Source organism: Corvus moneduloides, chromosome 11 (genome assembly GCF_009650955.1).
Source record: "Corvus moneduloides isolate bCorMon1 chromosome 11, bCorMon1.pri, whole genome shotgun sequence".
In the NCBI taxonomy this organism is placed as follows: domain Eukaryota; kingdom Metazoa; phylum Chordata; class Aves; order Passeriformes; family Corvidae; genus Corvus; species Corvus moneduloides.
The window spans coordinates 16,923,567-16,943,918 of record NC_045486.1 but is presented as its reverse complement, the minus strand read 5'-3'; the positions used below and the strand labels follow the sequence as shown (position 1 = coordinate 16,943,918).

General features: G+C 61.7%; 3 protein-coding genes across 13 annotated transcripts; all 3 read left to right on the top strand.

Annotated features, from left to right (window-relative positions):
- Nucleotides 1-50: 50 nt before the first annotated feature.
- NPRL2 (NPR2 like, GATOR1 complex subunit) lies at nucleotides 51-3,383 on the top strand. The gene is given in 12 exon segments (XM_032120740.1): nucleotides 51-203; nucleotides 366-457; nucleotides 928-1,096; nucleotides 1,340-1,448; nucleotides 1,633-1,679; nucleotides 1,681-1,770; nucleotides 2,006-2,103; nucleotides 2,188-2,224; nucleotides 2,378-2,471; nucleotides 2,546-2,663; nucleotides 2,869-3,011; nucleotides 3,292-3,383. Coding segments are annotated over 12 exon segments (1,137 nt in total). The 5' UTR covers nucleotides 51-131; the 3' UTR covers nucleotides 3,360-3,383.
- Nucleotides 3,384-3,567: 184 nt separating this feature from the next.
- On the top strand, nucleotides 3,568-14,811 carry ZMYND10 (zinc finger MYND-type containing 10). Of its 8 annotated transcripts, none has more exons than XR_004242337.1 (14): nucleotides 3,580-3,694; nucleotides 4,244-4,352; nucleotides 4,887-5,003; nucleotides 6,103-6,156; nucleotides 6,251-6,403; nucleotides 8,369-8,457; nucleotides 8,737-8,837; nucleotides 10,113-10,285; nucleotides 10,577-10,702; nucleotides 12,453-12,574; nucleotides 12,769-12,894; nucleotides 13,508-13,710; nucleotides 13,809-13,918; nucleotides 14,113-14,811. XR_004242337.1 is itself a non-coding variant. In XM_032120739.1 (12 exons), the coding sequence occupies exons 2-12, from the start codon at nucleotides 4,281-4,283 to the stop codon at nucleotides 13,590-13,592; spliced, it is 1,218 nt and encodes a 405-aa protein (XP_031976630.1). In that variant the 5' UTR covers nucleotides 3,568-3,647; nucleotides 4,244-4,280; the 3' UTR covers nucleotides 13,593-13,778. The 8 variants fall into 8 exon arrangements, 4 of the variants coding, with proteins under 4 accessions (XP_031976630.1, XP_031976627.1, XP_031976626.1 ...); XR_004242336.1 differs by having other exon boundaries at nucleotides 13,809-14,036; XR_004242338.1 differs by lacking the exon at nucleotides 13,809-13,918.
- Nucleotides 14,812-14,861: 50 nt separating this feature from the next.
- RASSF1 (Ras association domain family member 1) lies at nucleotides 14,862-20,130 on the top strand. 4 transcript variants are annotated; one of them, XM_032120584.1, is made up of 6 exons: nucleotides 14,862-15,128; nucleotides 16,056-16,153; nucleotides 18,439-18,543; nucleotides 18,622-18,910; nucleotides 19,306-19,421; nucleotides 19,527-20,130. In XM_032120584.1, the coding sequence occupies exons 1-6, from the start codon at nucleotides 14,879-14,881 to the stop codon at nucleotides 19,671-19,673; spliced, it is 1,005 nt and encodes a 334-aa protein (XP_031976475.1). In that variant the 5' UTR covers nucleotides 14,862-14,878; the 3' UTR covers nucleotides 19,674-20,130. The 4 variants fall into 4 exon arrangements, with proteins under 4 accessions (XP_031976475.1, XP_031976474.1, XP_031976476.1 ...); XM_032120583.1 differs by having other exon boundaries at nucleotides 16,056-16,177; XM_032120585.1 differs by having other exon boundaries at nucleotides 16,056-16,177; nucleotides 19,253-19,421; nucleotides 19,527-19,618.
- The last annotated feature ends 222 nt before the right edge of the window (nucleotides 20,131-20,352 follow it).

The window sequence follows — 20,352 nt, the reverse complement described above, 5'->3', positions numbered from 1 at the left end:
GCCGCCGCTGAGTGGCGGACAACGCTGTCGCTCAATACGAGGGCCCGCCCCGCCGCGCGGCCGTGCGATTCCGCGGGAGCGGCGCTACGGTGGCCGGCGGGGCTGGGGCCGGGGCTGCTCCGCGTCCCGCCATGGGCGGCCGCATCGAGTGCGTGTTCTTCAGCGAGTTCCACCCCACGCTGGGGCCCAAAATCACCTACCAGGTGCGGGGCGAGCGGCCCGGGGCCCGCAGCGCCTGGCCGCGGCGGGGGGGCTGGGACTGGGCCATGGTAACGCCCACGGAGGGGAAGGGAGTACAGGGGTGGTGGGTGCTCCCCGGGGAAGGACGGGGCTCGGCTGGAACGGAGCGTCCTGTGCCGCCGCAGGTCCCGGAGGACTTCATCTCCCGGGAGCTGTTTGACACCATCCAGGTGTATGTCATCACGAAGCCCGAGCTGCAGAACAAGCTGATCACCGTGTGAGTGCGGGCAGAGCCCGTCCCTGCCCCCGGGGCCCCGCTGTCCCGCCGGCCTCGGTGCGGAGGACAGCTCGGTGGGATGGCAGTGCCAGCGAGCGGGGGCTCCTGGCCCCGTGGCCGGCACGGTCACTGCGGTGCCCCCAGGTACCCGTGCCGAGGGTGGGTGGTCAGATTTGGCAGGGGGGGGCTGGTGCTGCATCTGCTGCTCCGCCAGCGTTAAATCCAGGAAAGTCAGACCAGTCAGGAGAGCTGTGCTGGTTTCCAAAGGAGACTGTTTCCTTTTCTGAGAGCTGATTTTTTTGTCCCCCTTCTTCAGACTGTGATTTGCACTCTGAGCATGTAGGGCTTAGGTATCATTTTTCCTGCAATGTAAAGAAGCCCCCACCTCCAGAGCCGATTGGGAACTATCTTTGTGGGGGATTCGAGCCTCCCTGAGGGCATAGGGACAGGCCATAGGTGTCTCCTCACAGGACGGCCATGGAGAAGAAGCTGATCGGCTGCCCTGTGTGCATCGAGCACAAGAAGTACAGCCGGAATGCTCTGCTCTTCAACCTGGGCTTCGTGTGCGACGCCAGAGCCAAGGCCTGTGCGCTGGAGCCCATCGTGAAGAAGCTGGCTGGCTACCTCACCACCCTCGAGGTGAGGCCTGGGCACTGCCAGGCTGCCTCCTGATCCACCCCACAGAGCGTGGGCACCTCAGCCGTGTCCTGGAGCATGTTGAGGGTCACTGGGCACTGCTGGGACAGGGGCCAGGTTTACAGTGTGGAGGGGATTGTGCTGGTTTCCTACATACCACTGCAATTTTAAAGGAGATCAGGATCTGGGCTCCTATAGCCACTAATCCTGTGGGGAGGAGCTGACTTGACTTTCTGCTCTCTTTAGCTGGAAAGCGGATTCATCTCCAACGAGGAGAGTAAACAGAAGCTGGTTCCCATCATGACCATCCTGCTGGAGGAGCTGAATGCCAAAGGGAAGTGCACCCTGCCCATAGGTACGGTGAGGACAGGGTCTGAGCCAGCCTTGCCCTACCTGGCTCCAAGGGATGTCTGGGATGGGGTTATGGGCTGCAAACACCTTGTTCTGTGTGACGTGGTGGTGTCCTGGGGCTGTTGGTTGCAAGCTCCCGAGCTAGCCCAGGTTTCCATGGAGATTAAGCCTTCCCTTTTCCCAAGTAGATGAGTCGAACACCATCCACCTGAAGGTGATTGAGCAGCGCCCGGACCCCCCCCATTGTGCAGGAGTACGACGTCCCTGTCTTCACCCAAGACAAGGATGACTTCTTCAACTCCCAGTGGGATCTCACCACGCAGCAGGTCCGCGTGCTTACGCTTTGAAGGGGATCTGTTTCCAGACCATCAGGGGAGTTGGGCTGTCCTGGAGATCACGTCAGTGAGCACCGTTTGGTGCTGCCCTTGTCATTGTGCTTGGGCCTGTGAGCAAATCATTCACCAGCACAAGGTTAAAGTGCACCTGGGGATGGAGGGGAGCTGCTTAGGCTTCAGGGTGATGCCTCTCTGCCCTCTTAATTCTTGCCTCCTCCCCTCCCAGATCTTGCCCTACATTGATGGATTTCGGCACGTGCAGAAGATTTCAGCGGAAGCCGATGTGGAGCTGAACTTGGTGCGCATTGCTGTGCAGAACCTGCTGTGAGTGCCTGGAGGGGCTGGACAGCCTGAGGAGGGGGGTGGGTGCTGCCAGAGCACCTCTCACCTTTTCCTGTCCATCTGCAGGTACTACGGAGTTGTCACACTTGTCTCCATACTCCAGGTGGGTCAGGCCACAGAGCGTAGGGCTGTGAGCAGGATTTGGGCAGTGGCTGTGCCATCAGGGTGGCTGTGGAGGGGGGACAGCAGGGTTGGAGTGGGCCGGGCCTGTCTCAGAGCCACAGCTGAGCAGAGCTGGTTTTCCATCACCCTCCAGTACTCCAATGTCTACTGCACCACGCCGAAGGTCCAGGACCTGGTGGATGACAAGGGTCTCCTGGAAGAGTGTCTGTCCTATGTCACCAAACAAGGTACAGTGACCCTGCCTAGGGATGCTGGCCCAGGCAGAGGGACAGGGCAGCTGACTGGTGACTTGTCCTTGCAGGGCATAAGAGGGCCAGCCTCAGGGATGTCTTCCAGCTGTACTGCGGCCTGAGCCCTGGCACCACCGTGCGAGACCTCATCTCCCGCTACACCCTGCAGCTCCAGAGGGTGGACGAGAGGTCAGAGCCCTCCTGATAAGCCCCTGAGGGCAGTGGTGACACTGGGGGGTGGCAGAGAGAGCGAGCAGGAAGTACCCAACGCCTGTGTCTGTAGGGTAGGAAGCATGAGGCAGTGGTGGGGCATGTGGAACGGAAGGGAATGCAGGGAGCTGGGCCATTTGGCACCTCAGCATTGTGGTCCCAGTCTCTCCTCTCTCATCCCCAGGAGGCTTATCCAGTTTGGTTTGATGAAGGGCCTTATTCGGCGGCTCCAGAAATACCCCGTCAAGGTAGCCCGGGATGAGCGGAGCCACCCAGCCCGGCTGTACACGGGCTGCCACAGCTACGATGAGATCTGCTGCAAGACTGGTATGGATCCATAGGATCCCCTGCCCCGTGTGGGCCCCAGGGCTGGTGGGAGACACGGGAATGTCTGCCTGCCCACAGCTGTGCACTGGTCCTGGGTTCTTGCCCCTTTGGGAGCCTTCAGACCGCAGGGAGACACGACTGCGGGCCAGGCTCTTCTCCAAGCCAGGCTGCCAAGCCCATGCTGCCAGGGGCAGGGCTCGGGGAGCGCACCCAGCCCCCCGAAACCACTACTGGGCACGCCACTGACACCCCACTAACACCCCCCTGTCTCACTTCCCAGGCATGAGTTACAAGGAGCTGGATGAGCGCCTGGAGAACGACCCCAACATCATCATGTGCTGGAAGTGATGGCAGCGATGGCCCTCAATAGAGCCCTGTCTCACCACGCGTGCCCCGCGTGTCCCCCGCGTGTCCCCCGCGTGTCCCCCGCGTGTCCCCGGAGCGCCCCGCTGGCTGCGGCCACTCCTCCGCGCCGCCAGGGGGCACCAGAGGCCGTCCCTCGCCGCTGCTGCTGCCGGCCTGTGGCGAGTCCTCCGCGCCGCCAGGGGGCGGTAGCGGCAGCGCCGTTGCCACAGCGACGCGGACGCCATGGCTGCCGTGCCCGGGCCGCTGCCACCCGCCGAGGCTGAGGCGTTGGTGCGAGCCCTGCAGGGCACCGAGCTGCGGGACATCGGCGGGCAGGGGTGCGGGGACACGGCGATGGGGTGTCCCCGGGGTGTCTGGGGGCGAGAACATGAAAGAGGGTCTTTAAATTTGGGGGGTCCCCTTTGGGGCTGTGGGAGAAGAGGAGGGGGTCCAGTTTTGGGGCTTTCCCAGGGGCATGGTGGGGGTAAGGAGGGGTTTCCAGAAGGTTTAGAGTAGAGAGGAGGGGTTCTGGTTTTGAAGTAACCCCAGAGGGTCAAGGTGGGACGCGGTGGGAGAAGGGCCTGCAATTCTGAAGTGTTCCTGAAAGGACTGAGAGATGGGAGGGTCCAGGGGGAGGGGGGCAAGGAAGGGTCCCGGATCTGAGGGTCTGTGTGGGATGGGGTGATGGAGAGGCTCCCCCTAGTTCTGTGGTGTTCCCAGTGAGGATGTTGCTGCAGGCAGGGCTGTCCAGTAGAGCTGCGGCCCCAGGCTCAGAGCACAGCAGGGGGATTGGGGGTTATAGGACCAGGTTTCCCTGCATGAGGGATCCTCGCCAAGCCAGTGGCCAGAGGTCTGTGGCGCTGATGTCCTTGCTGGCTGCCCCACAGATGGCTTCGGCAGCATGAGTATGTGGAGAAGCTCAACATGCACGGCATCCTGAGCGCCTCAGCGGGCCAGGAGCAGCTCCTCACTGAGCTGCTGGTCACTCACGCCAAGGTGAGCCTCCGTGGGTGCAGGAGTGATCCCCATGCTGGGCCTTCAGCCTCCAGCTGGGCTTGTCCTGTGGGCAGCGTGCAGTTTTGGAGTAAAATGCTGAAGAATCTGTTGTGTCTCTGGAAAAGACGTTTGACTGGTGGTGTGCCAGTTCTGTTTTTTAAAAAAAATTAAAGGTCAAGCTGTGGTATTTCTACTTGCTAGCGTCTGGTTTTTCTCTTGGATGTTGTTTTGGTCTCGTATGTGCACCAGCCCCTTTGGTTGCAGATCTCTGCCCAATGCCTGAGGTGTCCCAGCCCCAGGGTGTGAGATTGCCTGGACCTGCCCAGGTCCTCGGGGTCACCTTCCCCCTCTGCAGCCTCAGGAGCTCTGCCCTGGTGTGAGAAGCTGCTTGTTTCTGAGCTGGGTGAATACAGAGTGCCCCAAGGCCACCCTCCTCCCTGGGCGACTCCAGTGTGGCTGACCATTAGCAACAAACTGGTTCCCCCTGCAGCACTGGTCTGAAAGATTTCACCTCCCCATCCCTTCCCTGTCTAGATTCCTGTTCTCATTGGGGAGCTGATTTCTGTGGAGATCTGGAAGCACAAGGTCTTTCCCGTGCTGTGCCGGCTGGAGGACTTCAAGCCGAGAAGCACCTTCCCCATCTATGTGGTGGTGAGTAGAGAGGGTGGTGGGAATGAGCCTGCAAATGGGTCAAGCACAGCTGTGCTTGAAAGTAAATGTCACCCTGAAGGTCTCAGAGCTGAGGGTTTGCATCTCCCCAGGCTGAGGTGGGCAGTGGGACACAGTGGGAAGTGCCTGGTTTCCCAAAGCCATGACCTGCAAGCCCGTGCCCTTGGCCCCTGGAGGGGACAGGGACTCACTCCGGGGGAAGGCTGGCTTTGTGAAGAGCTGTCCCCTCTGTAATCCCACACAGGGGCTTTTGGGAGCTGCTGGGTGGGGCAAAAGACATTCCTGGAGGCAGCTGTGCTCCTGGCTTGTGGCTCTCAGTGCTGCCCTTGCTCCCAGGCAATGATACCCCTGGGGTATTTGCCCCTCTCTGAGCACTGTTTTTCTCTAGCCAGAGGTTCTCTGGGGTTATGTGCCCCATGGCTAACAAAAATGTAGCTTTTTCTTACTGAGCTCCTGGGAGCAGTGGTCCCTTGGGCCATTCTTGGCAAGGGAACGATCTTCAGATCTGGGCTTCTTTGCAGAGGCATGCAACCCTTGACCTAAGGGAAATCTGCCTGAGGCTTGGAAGTTTTAACCCATTTCAGTCCAGGGTAACACCTTGTGGGGGCAAGGTGGTACCTTCCCTGAGCAGCCAATGCCTCGGGGCAGTTATCCCATGGTTCCCACTCTCAGACAAGGCTGTCTGCCCCAGTCCCAGGGCCTGGGAGAAGCACAGCCATGCAGAGCATTGTCCCAGCTCAGGCACTGGCTCTGTGCTGGTGCCAGGGCCTGCAACTCACCCGAGGGCAGGGGTTGTCCTGCCCCTGCTGCACAGGCAGAGCCCTGAAGAGCCCTGCCTGCTGGGAAGTGTGGCTCTCCATCAGCGTGTTGGAGCGTCACAGGCACGTCAGCATAAATATTAATATGAACTGCATGAACTGGAGTTGTTTTGAAGGTTGCAGCACTTGTATTTTTCTCTTGGACTAGTTTTTGGGCACAACTGCATAAGCAGCTTCTCAGAAGAGCTCTTTTCCCTGTCCCAGTGCCCGTGTCCCCAGTGCTGCTCCACTGTTACCTCACTCTCGCCATTCTCCTCCCACAGCTGCACCACGAAGCCTCCATCATCAACCTCCTGGAGACAGTGTTCTTTTACAGGGTGAGAAACAAGTCCAGCTTTCCTCAAGTGGAAAGTCCCTGGGGGTGGGAGACTGTGGGGATTGACCCTGTGTGAGACCCTTGTCGTTGTGAAGGAGATCTGCGAGTCAGCAGAGGACAGCATTCTGGATTTGATTGATTATTGCCACCGCAAGCTGACCCTGCTGGCAGCTCGGAGCACCAAGGCACAGGCAGTGACCTCGGCAGAGCTTCGTGCTGAGGGTCTGCCCAGCCCGTCCTCCATGCAGGTGAAGAGAAAGTCCTGTAGTTCACTGGGGACACGTGTGGTAAAGAATGTGGGCAGCCTGCAGAGGCACAGGGAGGCCTTTTCATGGGTTGCAGCCCTGGCAGCTCCTGGCCACCTCAGAGGGTGTCTGGTGCTTCTCTGTGCTAGTGGCTGCATCTACCTCCCTCCACTCTGCAGCCTGGCTTCTTCCCTGTCTGGTGCCAGTGCCAGCCTGAGGCTTCCTGCAGGACATGCTCAAGGCTCTGGGGTGGGACACACTGGAGATTTGATGGGCAAAATATTCAATAGAGGGGTTTGGCCATTTGCTGTTGCTCTTGGAACAGTGCAGATATCTCTCCCTGAAGTTTGGGAAGCCGCCCTGGGTCAGGCTGCCACTATAGTCTGCCAGTGTTAACCATGGGAGGGTTCTCCTAACAATCAGGAATTGTCTTCATGTGCTTCCCTCAGCTTCCTTTATTCTCGGAGAAATACCTGTTCTGAGCTGGTCCGTGTCAGCAGCGATCCCAGGGCTTTTCCCAGTCAGGTGTTCCCAGGCTGACACACACACCTTCCCAGAGCAGGAGCTGTCTTTGTCTCTGTTGCTTCTCAGCACCTGGAACTGCCCATGAGGAGGAGTATCTGGAAGAGCAGGGTTAAAGGGAGAGCCTGAACCTCCCCTTGCCTCCATCCTTTGGCTTGTTGCCCAAGCACAGACTTCTCTTTCAGAAAAGGGAAGGAAGTGGAGGGATCTGGAGCACAATAGGGATGTTTTCCAGGAAATGTTTTCCCAGCTGGGGAGGGGAAGGGGTGTCTCTGTTAGTGCTTTGACACGAACTTAAAACCCCAGACCTCTTCTAGCCAATAGGGTTCTCAAAAGCACTCATCTCCCAAGGAGCCTGATTTCCTCTGATTCATTCCAGCCTCTCCTGACTCTGTGTACAATAACCCCTATGAAAAAGCTGTTCCTGCCATCTCCTGTGTTGTGGAGCCTGTTGTCCTTTGGAACTGAGTATGGTGGTAACCCGTGTTTTGCTGTCCCCTAGAAGCACAGGCAAAAGATATTTTCTGTCTCAAGGCAGCAGAGATGAGGTCTGGATACGAGGAGGAGCTGTAGGAAAAACCTCACTAGGGAAGTTTGGAGAGGGAAGAGGCGGGGAAGAGCCCACAAGACTCTCTTAGTAACGTGTGGGGCACCAGCACAGGGAGCACAGAGCTGCTTACCACAGAAATCTGGAAGGGAACTGTGGCAGTGGCTCTTTGGAGAAATACAGGATGCTGAGGTCAGTGCTCTGCACACCAAGTGTGAGCTGCATCTGGGACTGGAGAGAAGCTCTGCCTGAGCCAGGGAGAAGGACTTGGCACCTCTCAGCATGGCCCTCCCCGTGGTCTCAAAAGAGGCTGAGTCAGAGGGTGGTCAGGCTGTCATGGGGGATGAGTGGGGTGTCCATGCTGTCTGGGAAGGGAAGGAGCATGGCACAGCTGTGGGCTGGGATAACCACAGGCAGATATTCTAGGTGGCTGTTCCCAAGCTGGAGGGAAGAGGCAGATCCAGGAGGGGCGGACATAGGACTGCAGCTGCACCAGGGCCAAGTTTTTCCCTCCTCCTCCTCCTCCTCTGGTTCCTTTGCTGATCAGGCAGCTTCAACAGGTCCCTGAAGGGCCATGGGCCACAAGATGGTCCCAGAGAGAGGTGCAGTTTGGGACCAGCCTCTTTCAGGGGGTGTTCCTGTGCAGAAGCACTGCAGCCAGTAGCCATCCATGACCTGTTAGTGGCAGGGACGTGAGGGAAGAGCAACTGTGAGCTGCAAGCACTTTTGTGGCTGTGCTGGCAAACAGGCAGTACTGGCACAGTTGAGACAAGAAAATGTTTTTCATGGCTGTATTTTCCTACCCAGACTGTGGTTACCAATGCAGTCAACAGCCTGCCTCCCTGTAGCTCCTGGGAAATGGGGCCTGAAATCCCAAGGCTGATCCTGTCCCTCCACAGGAGCTGCAGAAGCAGGCGGAGACGATGGAGTTTGAGATTTCCCTGAAGGCCCTGTCCGTGCTGCGGTTCATCACCGACCAGGTGGAGAGGTAGGTGCCCAGGAGCAACAGAGGCTGTGCCCAGCTCTCCAGATGGGATTCCTGTGGGGTCACAGTGGGTGCCTGGACCCCTTTCAACAGCTGGCTGTATCCACAATGGCAGTGGCACTGTGCCCTGGGAGGCAAACACAGCAGCACTCCACCCTGCTCCCAGGAACCCAGATCATTGTTTCTTTCCTGCCTCTCCCAGTTGCCTCAGGGAGCATTTGTAGATACCAATTCTGGCACTAATCTGTGAGTGCTTTTTCTCCCTTTCTGCTGTATCTCCAGTCTGCCCCTGAGTGCACTGACACGGATGCTGAACACCCACAACCTGCCCTGCCTCCTTGCCGAGCTGGTGGAGCATTGTCCCTGGAGCTGCTGGGAATCAGGTATGGATCGTGTCCCGTGGTATCTGGTGCACCATGGCACTGTGCTGGGATGTGCAACCACTGAGTCATCTGCTGTAGGAGCCCTTGCAGAGTTGTTCTCCCTCTACCCTCCCCTCTAGCTCCTCAGTGCTCCCTGCCTGAAGCTGTTCAGCTCGAAAGCAGCTGCAGCACAGCTGGGCTGGGGACCCAGCAGTGTTTCCAAAAGCTGATCCTCACACAGGGCTGGGTCTCTTCTGAGTGATCACAGCCAGCACTGGACTGTAGCACCTCTGCCAGCCCCACGTCCTCCTCTGAGGAGTCTTCTGGACACAGAAAGACCAGAGTGCCCATCCCAGCTTCTCTGCACCTTTGGGGCAGCACTCACCAGAGCCAGATGTGGGCTCTCCCAGGCAGCAAGTGTTGCCCTGATACTACTGCTGGTCCCTGAGCTTCACTCTTGCCAAGGGCCCCTGATCAGGCTGTGCCCATCAGCCATCGCCCTCCCCTCTGCAGCCAGGCGGGCTCCCCACAGCCTCCCAGCCTCCCACTGCCTGCCCTGTGGTGGGGCACGGCCTGGGGCGTGGGAACCCGCGCTGCCCCAGCCCTGCACGGGGGGTCACAGCGGCGGCAGGGCAGGAAGAGCTCTGGGAAGCACGTGGCTGTGCCTGCCGAGAGCAGCCCAGCTGGATGCGGGAGCTTTCCTCCTTCCTCCAGCCACCAAACATCCCTTCTCCCTGCCTGTGCGCTCGGGGTGTGAGAGGGAGCTTTGATCCAGAGCCCTGAGGGAGGGACTGGAAGAAGGCGAGCCCAAAGGCATTTCCAGGTTGTGCAGATGCAGGGTCACATCCTGCTCCATCCCCCAGAGCCACACAGTAGCTGTTGGAGCTTGTTTCGTCATTTCTGTTATATTCATGCTACTTCTGGCAGCGGAAACTCGAGAAGAGTGGCCACACTGGTATCCCAAAATGGGTCTCTCCAGCCACTTTGTTGTTGCAGCATGGGCTGCCCCACTGCCTGCCAGTGCCCTACACTCCTGGCCAAGTACAGAGGGAGATGTCTCAGGGGTCTTTCTATTCGTGCCACAGCACTATTGGTTTAATACATGTCCTTTCTGCTTTTCATGCTCTAATATTTTTCCCCAGTACCAAGTAGGCTGCTATGCGGAGCAAAGGGTGGGGAAACTGAGGCAGGCAGAAGCAGAGGGTGAAGCAAGGCAGTGAGAACAGGCCAGAATCCCTGCTCTGAGCTGTCTCCCCTCAGGCAGCACTGTGTCTCCCTGGTTCTTCTGTCCCCCAGGCAAGCTCAAGAAGTTTGAGAATGGCACGTGGCACGTGGTGCCCCCTGAGGACCAGGTGAAGATGACCAAACTCGATGGGCAGGTGTGGCTTGCCCTCCTCAACCTCCTGCTCAGCCCCGAGTGCCAGCGCAAATATCGCTTTGATGGCTTCAACAAGAGCCAGCTCCTCAAGGTAGGACCCAGCAGCACAAAGGCCCTGGGCCCTTGCCAGCACTGGGCACCTCCAGATATCTGTCCCTGTCCTCACTGTGGGCTCCAAGGAGCCAGTGGTGGGAGAACAGCAGGTCTGTCACTGTAGCAGCAGCAGCAAAGCTTGTGTTTGTGCGTGCACCTCGTGAGATCCCCATAGGTCTCTCTGCCAGTGCCCCCCAAATCCATGCTCTTGCCTTGCTGCTTCCCCAGCTCTGACTCCCTTGTCCTGTCCTCTCTCTGTCCACTCTTCTCTCCCCCTCCGTGGCCACAGCTCCGTGCATTCCTGACAGACGTCCTCATTGACCAGCTGCCCAACCTGGTGGAGATGCAGAGATTTCTGAGTTACCTCGCAGTGACAGAGCCTGCTCCCCCCAAAAAGGATCTCATCCTGGAGCAGGTATCCTGTGGCTTTTCCTTCACCTTTACAGCTGCTCTACTTTAAGCCTGATAGCTCCCTACCTCTTTTTTCTTACACCAAGCTCAGCTCTGGAGTGGTGATGCCCTGGAAAGCAGCCAAGTACCCATTTCAGTCACACCCTTATTGCCAGCAAAGCTGCCTGTGGCTGATGTGAGAACCTTGTCCTGCCCTGCTGTGGCCAAGCAATCACATCTAAAGACATAAATGCTGGGTTATAAACAGCTCTCCAGGTCACACTGAGCCCCTGGGATGGCAGCTGCATGGGGCAGACACAGACGCTTGTTTTGACGAGTAACTCTTCGTTTGACATTTAGCAGTGTTGTCCTGTTGAATTCTGGGCTTCCAAGGGAAGTTCCCTTTTACAGCCCTGCTCTGATGCTGCTTGGCACACTATGTACAGAGGGACATCGTGATCTGGTGACAGAGTCTGGAGTTAAACTGCTCCCAGCTGGTGTCTGGGCCTTTGGGAGTTAGGCCATGATGGTCTTTAAACAGCCAAGAGGTTCTTGGGGGTTTTAATCTGTGCAGTGGTGATCTCTGGAGAAAAGTGTTTTTATGTGTTTCTACTGCCTTCTTGTAACCTATGGGGAGAAACTGAGTGTGGGGGCAGATCTGCAAAGAGGCTGCTGAGAACTGGGAGCACAGAGGCTCTTCCCCACTGCCAGAGGCTCCCACACCGCTTCCTGGAGGAGATGGGTATGTTGGGCAGTAGCCATCTGGGCTGTCCCCAGTGGGAGCACACTGTCCCCATCGCAGCTGGCTGCGTGGCCTGCGAGGAGGGTGATGTGCCCTGTCAGAGCTGTCTCTGGCTGAGCTGGAGGCACGGCCCAAGCTGGAAGCTGGGGAAGCTGTAGACTGGCAAGCTGAGCTGTTGGAGCTGGGGGTGGCAGCAGGGCGGAGGTGGACATGGATTCTGCCACATGCCTTGACTGCCAGTGTGTTGGTGGTGCAGTGACAGGCAGCTGCCACGATGGGGACCTCCTCCAGCCCTCACCCAGGCTGCTGCCCTTCTCCATAGCTCTGCTTTTGTGCCGATGCTGCTCCTGCCCCTGACAAGGGCTGGGGCTGAGCTCGGGGGCAGGCAGGGGGAGCCAGCTGGAAGCACAGACATGGCCTCCCTGCTCTGCCCAGAGAGCAGTGAACTCACTCCTTGTTGCTGAGCCAAGCTAAGGAAAGGCCTTTTTCCATTTGGCTGCTCCCAGAGCAGCCTCCTCCCCTTCCTTGGCTATTTTTACTCTTCTGGAGAAGGCAGCGCTGTTTGAAGCAGCACCGTCCGCTCCAGAGCCTGAGCTCCACGTGCTGCTCTTGGCTGGGATGTTTCCTCTCGCACTGGCCAGCCCTTCCCCGGGTGTTCATCTTCAGGGAAGTGATGAGCGGAAAAATCTGCTCAGACAAACGGCTCCGGAGCACGGGGTTCACGCTGCTGCCACACGCAGGGTGCTGAGCTCCCAGGGCTTTCTGTTCAAGGGCCCAGGCCTCAGGGCTGAACACCCATTCCCAGCTGGACCACGAAGGTTTTGCCTTGTTTCACCTCAGTGCCCATTGGCAAGTGGGTGCTTCCCCTCCATGTACCCTAAAGCACACCCTGACACCCTCTGCACCTCTGCCTCTGCTTGCCCTCCTGGAGGGCCATGCTTCTTGTGCCCAGGGCAGGCTGCCTTCTCCCCAGACCACAGAACCTTTTTTAGGCCGTTAGCACCCCTTCCTCCTGCCCTGCCTCTCCCACCAGGTTCCTATAATCCGGGACCATATCCTCAAGAAAAACTCGGGGAAGTGGGAGGCCATTGCCAAGCACCAGGTGAAGCACGCCTTCAGCCCCAGTGAGGAGGAGCTGAAGTTCCAGGCACGCAGGTAAGGCCCTGGTACAGGTATGCAGAGTGCCCAGTGGGGCCAGTATTCCCATTAGCAGGGCCGGAGCTCTGGGAGGACAGAGAGGTCTGTGGTACTGGTTGGAGATGTCCCCTCAGTGGCAGGATGCAGCAGGGACAGCTCACTGCCAGTCAGCAGTTCCCTGTAAGCAGCCTCACCCCTCTCTGCCTGCACAGGTGGGCACAGACCTACAGCCTGGACATGATGGAGGCTCTGGCCCCTGACAAGCCCCGCTGCAGGGTGTGTGGTGTAGAAGCGGCCAAGCGCTGCTCTCGCTGCCGGAACGAGTGGTACTGCACACGGTAAGGGAGCCCTGCCACCCCCTTGAGGCCCCTGCAGCCCCTCAGTCCTCCCCAAAGCACCACAGATTTCACTGGAGGATGCAGTGGAAGGGCCAAGGAAAGCCAGGGGTCCCACCACTGCTCAGCACCACTGGCTCTCTGCTGGCCACGTACCTCTCCAAATCTTGTGGGGAGGCTGCTGTTGGAGGAGGTGCTGGTGGGAGTTGTGTTGCAGATGCAAGGTGCTGAGCTGCTTCTGCCCACAGCGACAGCAGTGACAAGCTGGGTTTTCCGTGATGACACTGTCTCCCTCCTCTCCACCTTGGTGGGGCAGGAGTAGCAAAGCACCCATGACCCCGTGGGTGCAGGTGACAGGCTGGGCTGTGGCAGCTGGGATGATGGCAGTAAATTAAGTCTTCTCTGGTCCTGAACCATCTGGCAAGGTCTGGCATTAAACCTTCTTAACCTCCAGAACTGGGGCCGCATCCATCTCCCTCTTGGTCTAATGCTGGGCTTTATCAGCTCTCCCCCAGCTCCCAGAGGGCTGTGGTGCTGGAGTTTGTCCTTGTTGCTGCTTTGCCCCCAGGGATGGGTGTGGCTCCACTGCCCCTGACAGCAGCTTCCCCCTCTGCAGGGCATGCCAGGTCCAGCACTGGCAGAAGCACAAACCTGCCTGCAACCTGATGGCTGAGGTGCCGAGGAGTGTGGATGACCTGTAAGAGAAGTGGTGCCTGGCATCTGGCCCATGGCTCAGAGAGGCAGATTCCCCCAGTGTGTAGCCCACAGCTGGCAAAGGCCCCTTCTGCCTGCTCCCAGCCCCAGGCAGCACTAGCCAAGGTCAGCCTCTCCTCTCCCACCACCCCACCATGCTGCCTTCTCCAATAAATCTCCTTGTGCATCCCACAGCTGCCTGGCTTCTGCTTTTTCTCTCCTAGCTGAAGATGGTAAACTGCTTCCTCCCTTCCCTTCCACACTGTGAGAGGCGTGTGTCCATTTTCCCCTCTGCAACAACAGAAATCCCAGAGAACCCGAAAAAGCCTATAAGGTCATGATTACCTTACTGCAGCTGGGGAGGGAAAGAGTGAGAAGGCCTCTGTGCCGCCTCTTACCGTCATTAGAGCTGCGTGGGGAGCAGAGGATGTGGTTTGCACGAGCATCTTGCTGTGAGAAAGAGTTTCTTGGGTATTTGTCATCTCCCACCTTGCAGGGAAGATTTACCCCATTTCCTCTCCCTTGCAGTGGTGTTAGCACCAAGGGCTTGGCCCCCTGCATACCAGCATTACCAGTAAACAGAGTTTACTGGTGGGAGTGCCTTGGGGTGCATCCCCACCTCTCACTGGCCAGCAGCAGCTGCCGAAGGGCTGGAGCCTTGGTCTGAGCACAGCTGGGAAAGGTTGGCTGTATCCTTTTTCTGATGGGGTGCCTGAGGCTCCCTGACACATAAAAATAGGCTTTGCACCAGGGCTGCTGCTGTAGGAGCCACGACAGCAGGCAGGAAACCATCTCGGTCCAGCTGCAGCCCCGGCTGAGCAGCCCGTGCTCGGAGCTGAATAAACTCCTCACCCCAAACCCAGGCTGCACGTCCAGGGCTGCAGCCAGCCGGAGCAGGAACGCTCTCCGTAGCTCTCCGTCTGCTTCTCACGCGCTGCCGGGGTGCTTCCAGCCCCTTCCTCACTGGGAAACTGAGGCAGGGAGCGCAGTTTGTCCTGCTCCTGCGAGAAGAGGCAGAGAGAGCGGGGCTGCTGGAGCGGGCCCCCCCTTCCCCCGCGGCGGCTCCGGGAACCTCATCCCCGCCTCCAGCCCGCCCCGCCGGGCTCGCCGGGGCTGGAGTTGGCGATTGGGAGCCCGGGGCATTGCGCCGTTCCCTCCACCTCTCCTGCCTCAGTTTCCCCGCGGTGCCCGATCGGGGCGGCCCCCTCCCGGTCCCCGCCCCGGCCCCGGCCCGGTCCCGGTCCCGGCCCCGGCCCCCGCCCCGCCGCCGAGCAGCGCCCGCGGCCGCCGGGCCATGGAGCTCATCGAGCTGCGGGAGCTGCAGCCGGAGCCGCGGCCGGGCCGGGGCCGCCTGGAACGAGCCAACGCGCTGCGCATCAGCCCGGCCCGGCGGCCCGGCCCCGGGGCGCACCCTGACCCGCGCCTGACGGCGGCTCCGGGCGCCGGGCACCGCTTCGAGCCGCGGCGCCGCGGGCTGCACACCTGGTGCGATCTCTGCGGGGACTTCGTCTGGGGCGGCGGCAGAAAGAGCCTCCAGTGCCGCCGTGAGTACCGCGCCGCGCCCCGGGGCCCCCCCTCCCCTGCCGCCGGGCATCCCGGCACCTAGCACCCCCGCCAGGCACCGGGCGTCCCGCCGCTCGGCTTCCTCAGCACTGGGCACCCCCAGCGAGCACCGGATATCCCACCACCGGGCACCCTCACCACTGGGCATCCCCACTGGGCATTCCCACTGGGCACGGGGCATCCTGGTAGTAGGCACCCCCAATGAGCACCGGGTGTCCCACCAGTGTGCATGGGTTTCCCAGCACCGGGCATGCTGCCACCGGGCACCCCCACCACCAGCGGGTACAAAGCATCCTGCCATTGGGCACCCCCCCGGGCCCCTGACCATCCTGGTAGTGGGCCCCCATACCGAGCACCAGCTGTCCCACCACTGGGCACAGGCATCCCAGCACCAGGCACTGAACATCCCAGCACCGGGCTGGGTACAGGCATCTCAATACCAATTACCCCCACCAGGCATCCTGGTGCCAAGCACTTCCATTAACTTGGGCATCATCATTCTGGGCACTGGGCCTCTGGACATCCCTGTACACACATCACACAGTGGGCAGCCGCATACAGAATACTCTCACCAGGCATCACACATCCCTGTACTAGGTACCTGCACCGGTTACCAGGTATTCTGGCACTGGGTACCCACACTGGTGCCCATACTGGGCATCCCAGTACCAGGCACTGAGCATACCATGCTGGCCAGCCCAGCAGGGAGCACAGGCACAGCGGGACCGGCCAGCACATGGCACAGTGCTATGTCCCATGTTGATGCTACCCCTGAGCCCCCAGGCACAGCATGAGCAGGCAGGTGACACTGGCACCATGTGCCAGCCCTTGTCCCACCACGCAACAGTGCCCTGACCCTGGCAGCCAGGCTGTGCACGGTGGTGACACTGGTCTTGTCTCTGTCCCAGACTGCAGCTTCACCTGCCACTACCGGTGCCGGGCCCTGGTGCGTCTGGACTGCAGTGGCCCCCCAGGTGCTGGTGACGAGGACGATGGCAATGAGCAGGTGCTGGAGAAGGACACCAATGTGGTAGGGCCTGGGCCTGTCTGTGAGGGAGAGCTTGGGCAGGGGGTGGCAAACCTGGGGGCTATGCTGGGCTGTGCTACGTGAGGCCATGTCACGGCATGCCAGGCTGTGCTGTGCCATGCTGGGCTGTGCCAAGCCTTGCTGGGCTGGGCTCAGCTGGGCTTAGCTGAGCTGAGCTGTGTGAGGCTGACATGCCAGGCTGTGCCATGCCAACCCATGCTAGGCTGTGCTGAGCCATGCCGGGCTGTGTCAAGCCTTGATGGACTGAGCTGGGCTGGGCTGTGTTTGGCTGGGCTGGGCTATGTGAAACCATGCCATGCTGTGCTGTACCGAGCCAGGCTGTGCTGTGCCCTGGCGAGCTGTGCTGTGTCGTGCCCGTGCCGCGCTGCCCGCACCGTGCCCGTGCCGAGCCGAGGCGAGCCCAGCCGGGGCAAAGCCGTGTCCGGCCGAGCGCGGGTGAAGTCACCGCCGGAAGCGGGGCCGCCGCGCCGCCCCCGGCCCGCGTCACCCCACGGCCGGGGCGGGGCAGGGACGGGGAGCGCGCTGAGCCGGGAACGGGGCAGGACGCGACAGACGCCGCGCCGAACCGAGCCGGGACAGGAGCGCGATAGGGACCGGGCTGAGCCGAGCCGGGACCGGAACCGTGATAGGGACCGGGCTGAGCCGAGCGGGACTGCGATGAGGGGCCGGGCGAAGCTGAGCCGGGACTGAGACCGGGACCGAGACCGGGACCGGGCGGAGCCGAGCCGGGACTGAGACCGGGACCGGGCGGAGCTGAGACTGAGACCGGGACCGGGCGAAGCCGAGCCGAGCCGCGATAGGGACCGGGACTGAGCAGAGCCGAGCCGGGCCAAGGGCCGGGCTGAGCAGAGCCGGGACAAGGACCGGGAGCGGGCTGAGCCGAGCCGGGAGCGGACCGAGCCGGGCCCCGGCCCGGGGGCCGGCCGGGCTGGCGCGGGGCCGGATGTGCCCGTGTGCCCGCCGGCCCGGCGGGGCTGCGGGGCGGGCGGGCCGGGCTGTGCCCTCCGCCGCCGCCGCCGTGCCCGTGGCCGGGCCGGGGGCCGGGAGCTGCGGGGCGGCGGCGCTGGCGCTGCGGCGGGGCGGCGCGGGGGGCACGGGGGGCAGCACGGCCAGCAGCGGCTACTGCAGCCAGGAGGACTCCGACTCCGAGCCCGAGCTCTTCTACACCGCCCGCACCTCCCTCGGCCGCCGCCCGCGCCGCCGCCAGGTCTGTCCCGGGCCGTGACGTCATGGGGGACACGGGTGACGTCATCGGGAGTGCATTCCCCGGGGCTGGGTGCTGGGGAGCAGGCGAGGGTGGGCTTGATGCGTGGGGAAAACTAGAGGTGTGGGTGGTCTTGTCTCGGAGGGGAGCTTGGCCCTGCTGTGAGGCAAGAGTGGGGTCAAGCATGGCCGCGCCGTGGGACACGGCGGCCCTGTCCTGTTGGATGTGGGATGAGCGAGGCACCGTGGGGCGAGTGGGGTTTCGCTGCCTGGCACGGGCACCCCAAGGTGCCTCAGGGCTGGAGCTGCTCCCAGCTTTGGGGGTGCTGGGACAAACTCCCCGGTCAGCTTCACAGCTGTCCCCATCCTGCACGGACCCCCGCAGGGTCCAGCAGTGCCTGCATGCTGTGGGTGGCTGTCGGGGCCGGGAACCCCTCAGTGCCGTGGGGACACGTGCAGCACTGTGTGGCAGCTCTGCGGCCCCACGTAAATACTCATTAGTGGGTGCCGGTGACAGGGACGCCGAGCCAGGACGCTCGGTCCTCCGTGTGTGGGGCCAGCACTTTGAAGTGGGGTGCCGGCGGCGAGGGCGGGCTGCACCCCCAGCCCGGCCCTCCTGCCTCAAGTCCTAGGGCGTCCCCGCAAGCGCCCAGCCTGCCCAGACGCCCTGGTGCCGGGCTGGCGGCTGCCGGCGCTCCGCCTTGGGGACGCCTCTCTGATCTGGGGTGCCGGGAGGGGACTCTCCGGCCCGGGTGTCCTCGCAGCGCGTTCACACAGCCCTGCAGCCCCAGAGACGGGCGCTGGGGTGGGGGGGGGGCGGCCGGTGCCGCTGTCCCCGGAGCAGAGCTGGGGCCGCGGTGAGCTCAGCTGAGCGTCCCCGGCACAGCCGAGCTCAGCGCCAGCCGGGCTGATGCAACCCCGTGCAACAACCCGCGCATCTCTCGGTGCTTCGGGGTGGGCTGGGGGCCGGCGGGACACCGGGGCAGGCGGGACGGTCCCCCCCAGTCACAGTGCCGCTCAGCCCCGCTGTTGTCGCGCAGGATGAGCCCAGCGAGTGGGAGAAGACAGAGCTGGACCAGGCGCAGGTGGAGCAGCGGATCAAGGAGTACAACAGCCAGATCAACAGCAACCTCTTCATGAGCCTGGTACGGGGTCGGCACACGGCCGGGGGGGTCACGGTGCCCTGCCCTGACCCCACTCACGCCACCACTGGTGTCTTGCAGAACAAGGATGGCTCCTACACCGGCTTCATCAAGGTGCAGCTGAAGCTGGTTCGCCCTGTCTCCGTGCCGGCCACCAAGCGGGTCCCCTCCCTGCAGGCGGGGCGGCCACACCCTCAGGGGGTGAAGCGCCGCACGTCCTTCTACCTGCCCAAGGGGACCGTCAAGCACTTGCACATCCTCTCGCACACCCGTGCCAGCGAGGTCATCGACGCCCTCCTCCGCAAGTTCACAGTCATTGATAATCCCCGCAAGTTTGCCCTCTTCGAGAGGTCTGAGAAGGATGAGCAAGGTAGTGCCCCATGGCGACCCTGTCCTTACAGTGGTGGCTGTGTCCCCACAGTGGCAGTTTCCCCTGCGTGGTGGCAGTTGCATGGTGGTGGTGTCCCCAGGGTGGTAGTGTCCCTCATGGTGGTGGCAGCATCCCCGTGGCAGTGGTGTCCCCATAGTGGCAGTGTCCCCCCATGGTGGCAGTATCATGGCAGTGGTGTCCCCATAGTGGCAGCTTTCCCTAGGTAGCAGCATCCCCATGGTGGCAGCATCCCTGTAGCATTGGTATCCCCCTTTTGTGGCAGTGTCCCCTGTCACCATGGATGTGTCCCCCATGGCAGCAATGGTGGCGATGTCCCCATAGTGGCAGTGTCCCCGTGGCAGTGTCCCCGCTGTGACACGAGGCCGCCATTGCAGTGTACCTGCGGAAGCTGGGTGACGACGAGCAGCCGCTGCGGCTGCGGCTGCTGGCTGGCCCCAGCGAGAAGGTGCTGAGCTTCATCCTGAAGGAGAATGAGACCGGAGAGGTGAACGTGAGTGCAGGGACGGGGAGGGGGCTGGCACCTGCATTGCCCGGGAAGGTGGCCGTGGGGGGACGCGCCAGGTCCCCGTGTCGATGGCAGCCCTTGTGCCTGCAGTGGGACGCCTTCACGCTGCCGGAGCTGCACAATTTCCTGCTCATCCTGCAGCGGGAGGAGGAGGAGCACGTGCGTCGGCTTCGGCACCGCTATGCCCGCTGCCGCCAGAAGATGCAGGAGGCGCTGGCCACGCACACGCCAGGGTGACCACGACGCTGGCACACAAGGCTAGCCAGTGCACCAGGACCCTCGCCCGCCGGCGGGTGTGGGCACCAGGGAGGGGGGTGGAACGGGGCACCATGGACCCACTGGGCTGTCACAGCCCCCATGGGGCTGGCCCAGAGAGTGAGAGCCAGAGTGGGAGCGAGAATGGGTGTCCCCAGGGAGCGTGTGTCCTGGGAGGAACGAGTGTCACCTGGGGGAGTGGGTGTCCCCAAGGGAGCGTGTCCTGGAGGGAGAGAATGTCACCTGGGGGAGTGGGTGTCCCCAGGGGAGTGGGTGTCCCGAAGGGAGTGTGTGTCCTGGGGGGAGCGAATGTCACCTGGGGGATTGGGTGTCCCCAGGGGAGTGGGTGTCCTGGGGGGAGCGAGTGTCCCCGGAGAAGTGAGTGTCCCTGAGCAGAAGTGGGGCATGAAACACCAATAAAGGCATCTTGGTGACGAGGCCTGGCCTACGGTGTGTCCTTGGCGGGGCGGGTTGGGATGTGAAGGGACGGCACGCGAAGTCCCCCCGGTGTCGGCGGAGTGTGGATGCCCACACACGGTGCGGGGCGGCACCGGGACTCGAACCTGCGAATCCCGCGCTGCCGGCGGCGGCGGGCGGGGACGAGGGTGCGGCCCGCGCCGCTGTCACGTGACGCGGGCGCCGGAAGTGGCGCGGGCGGCGG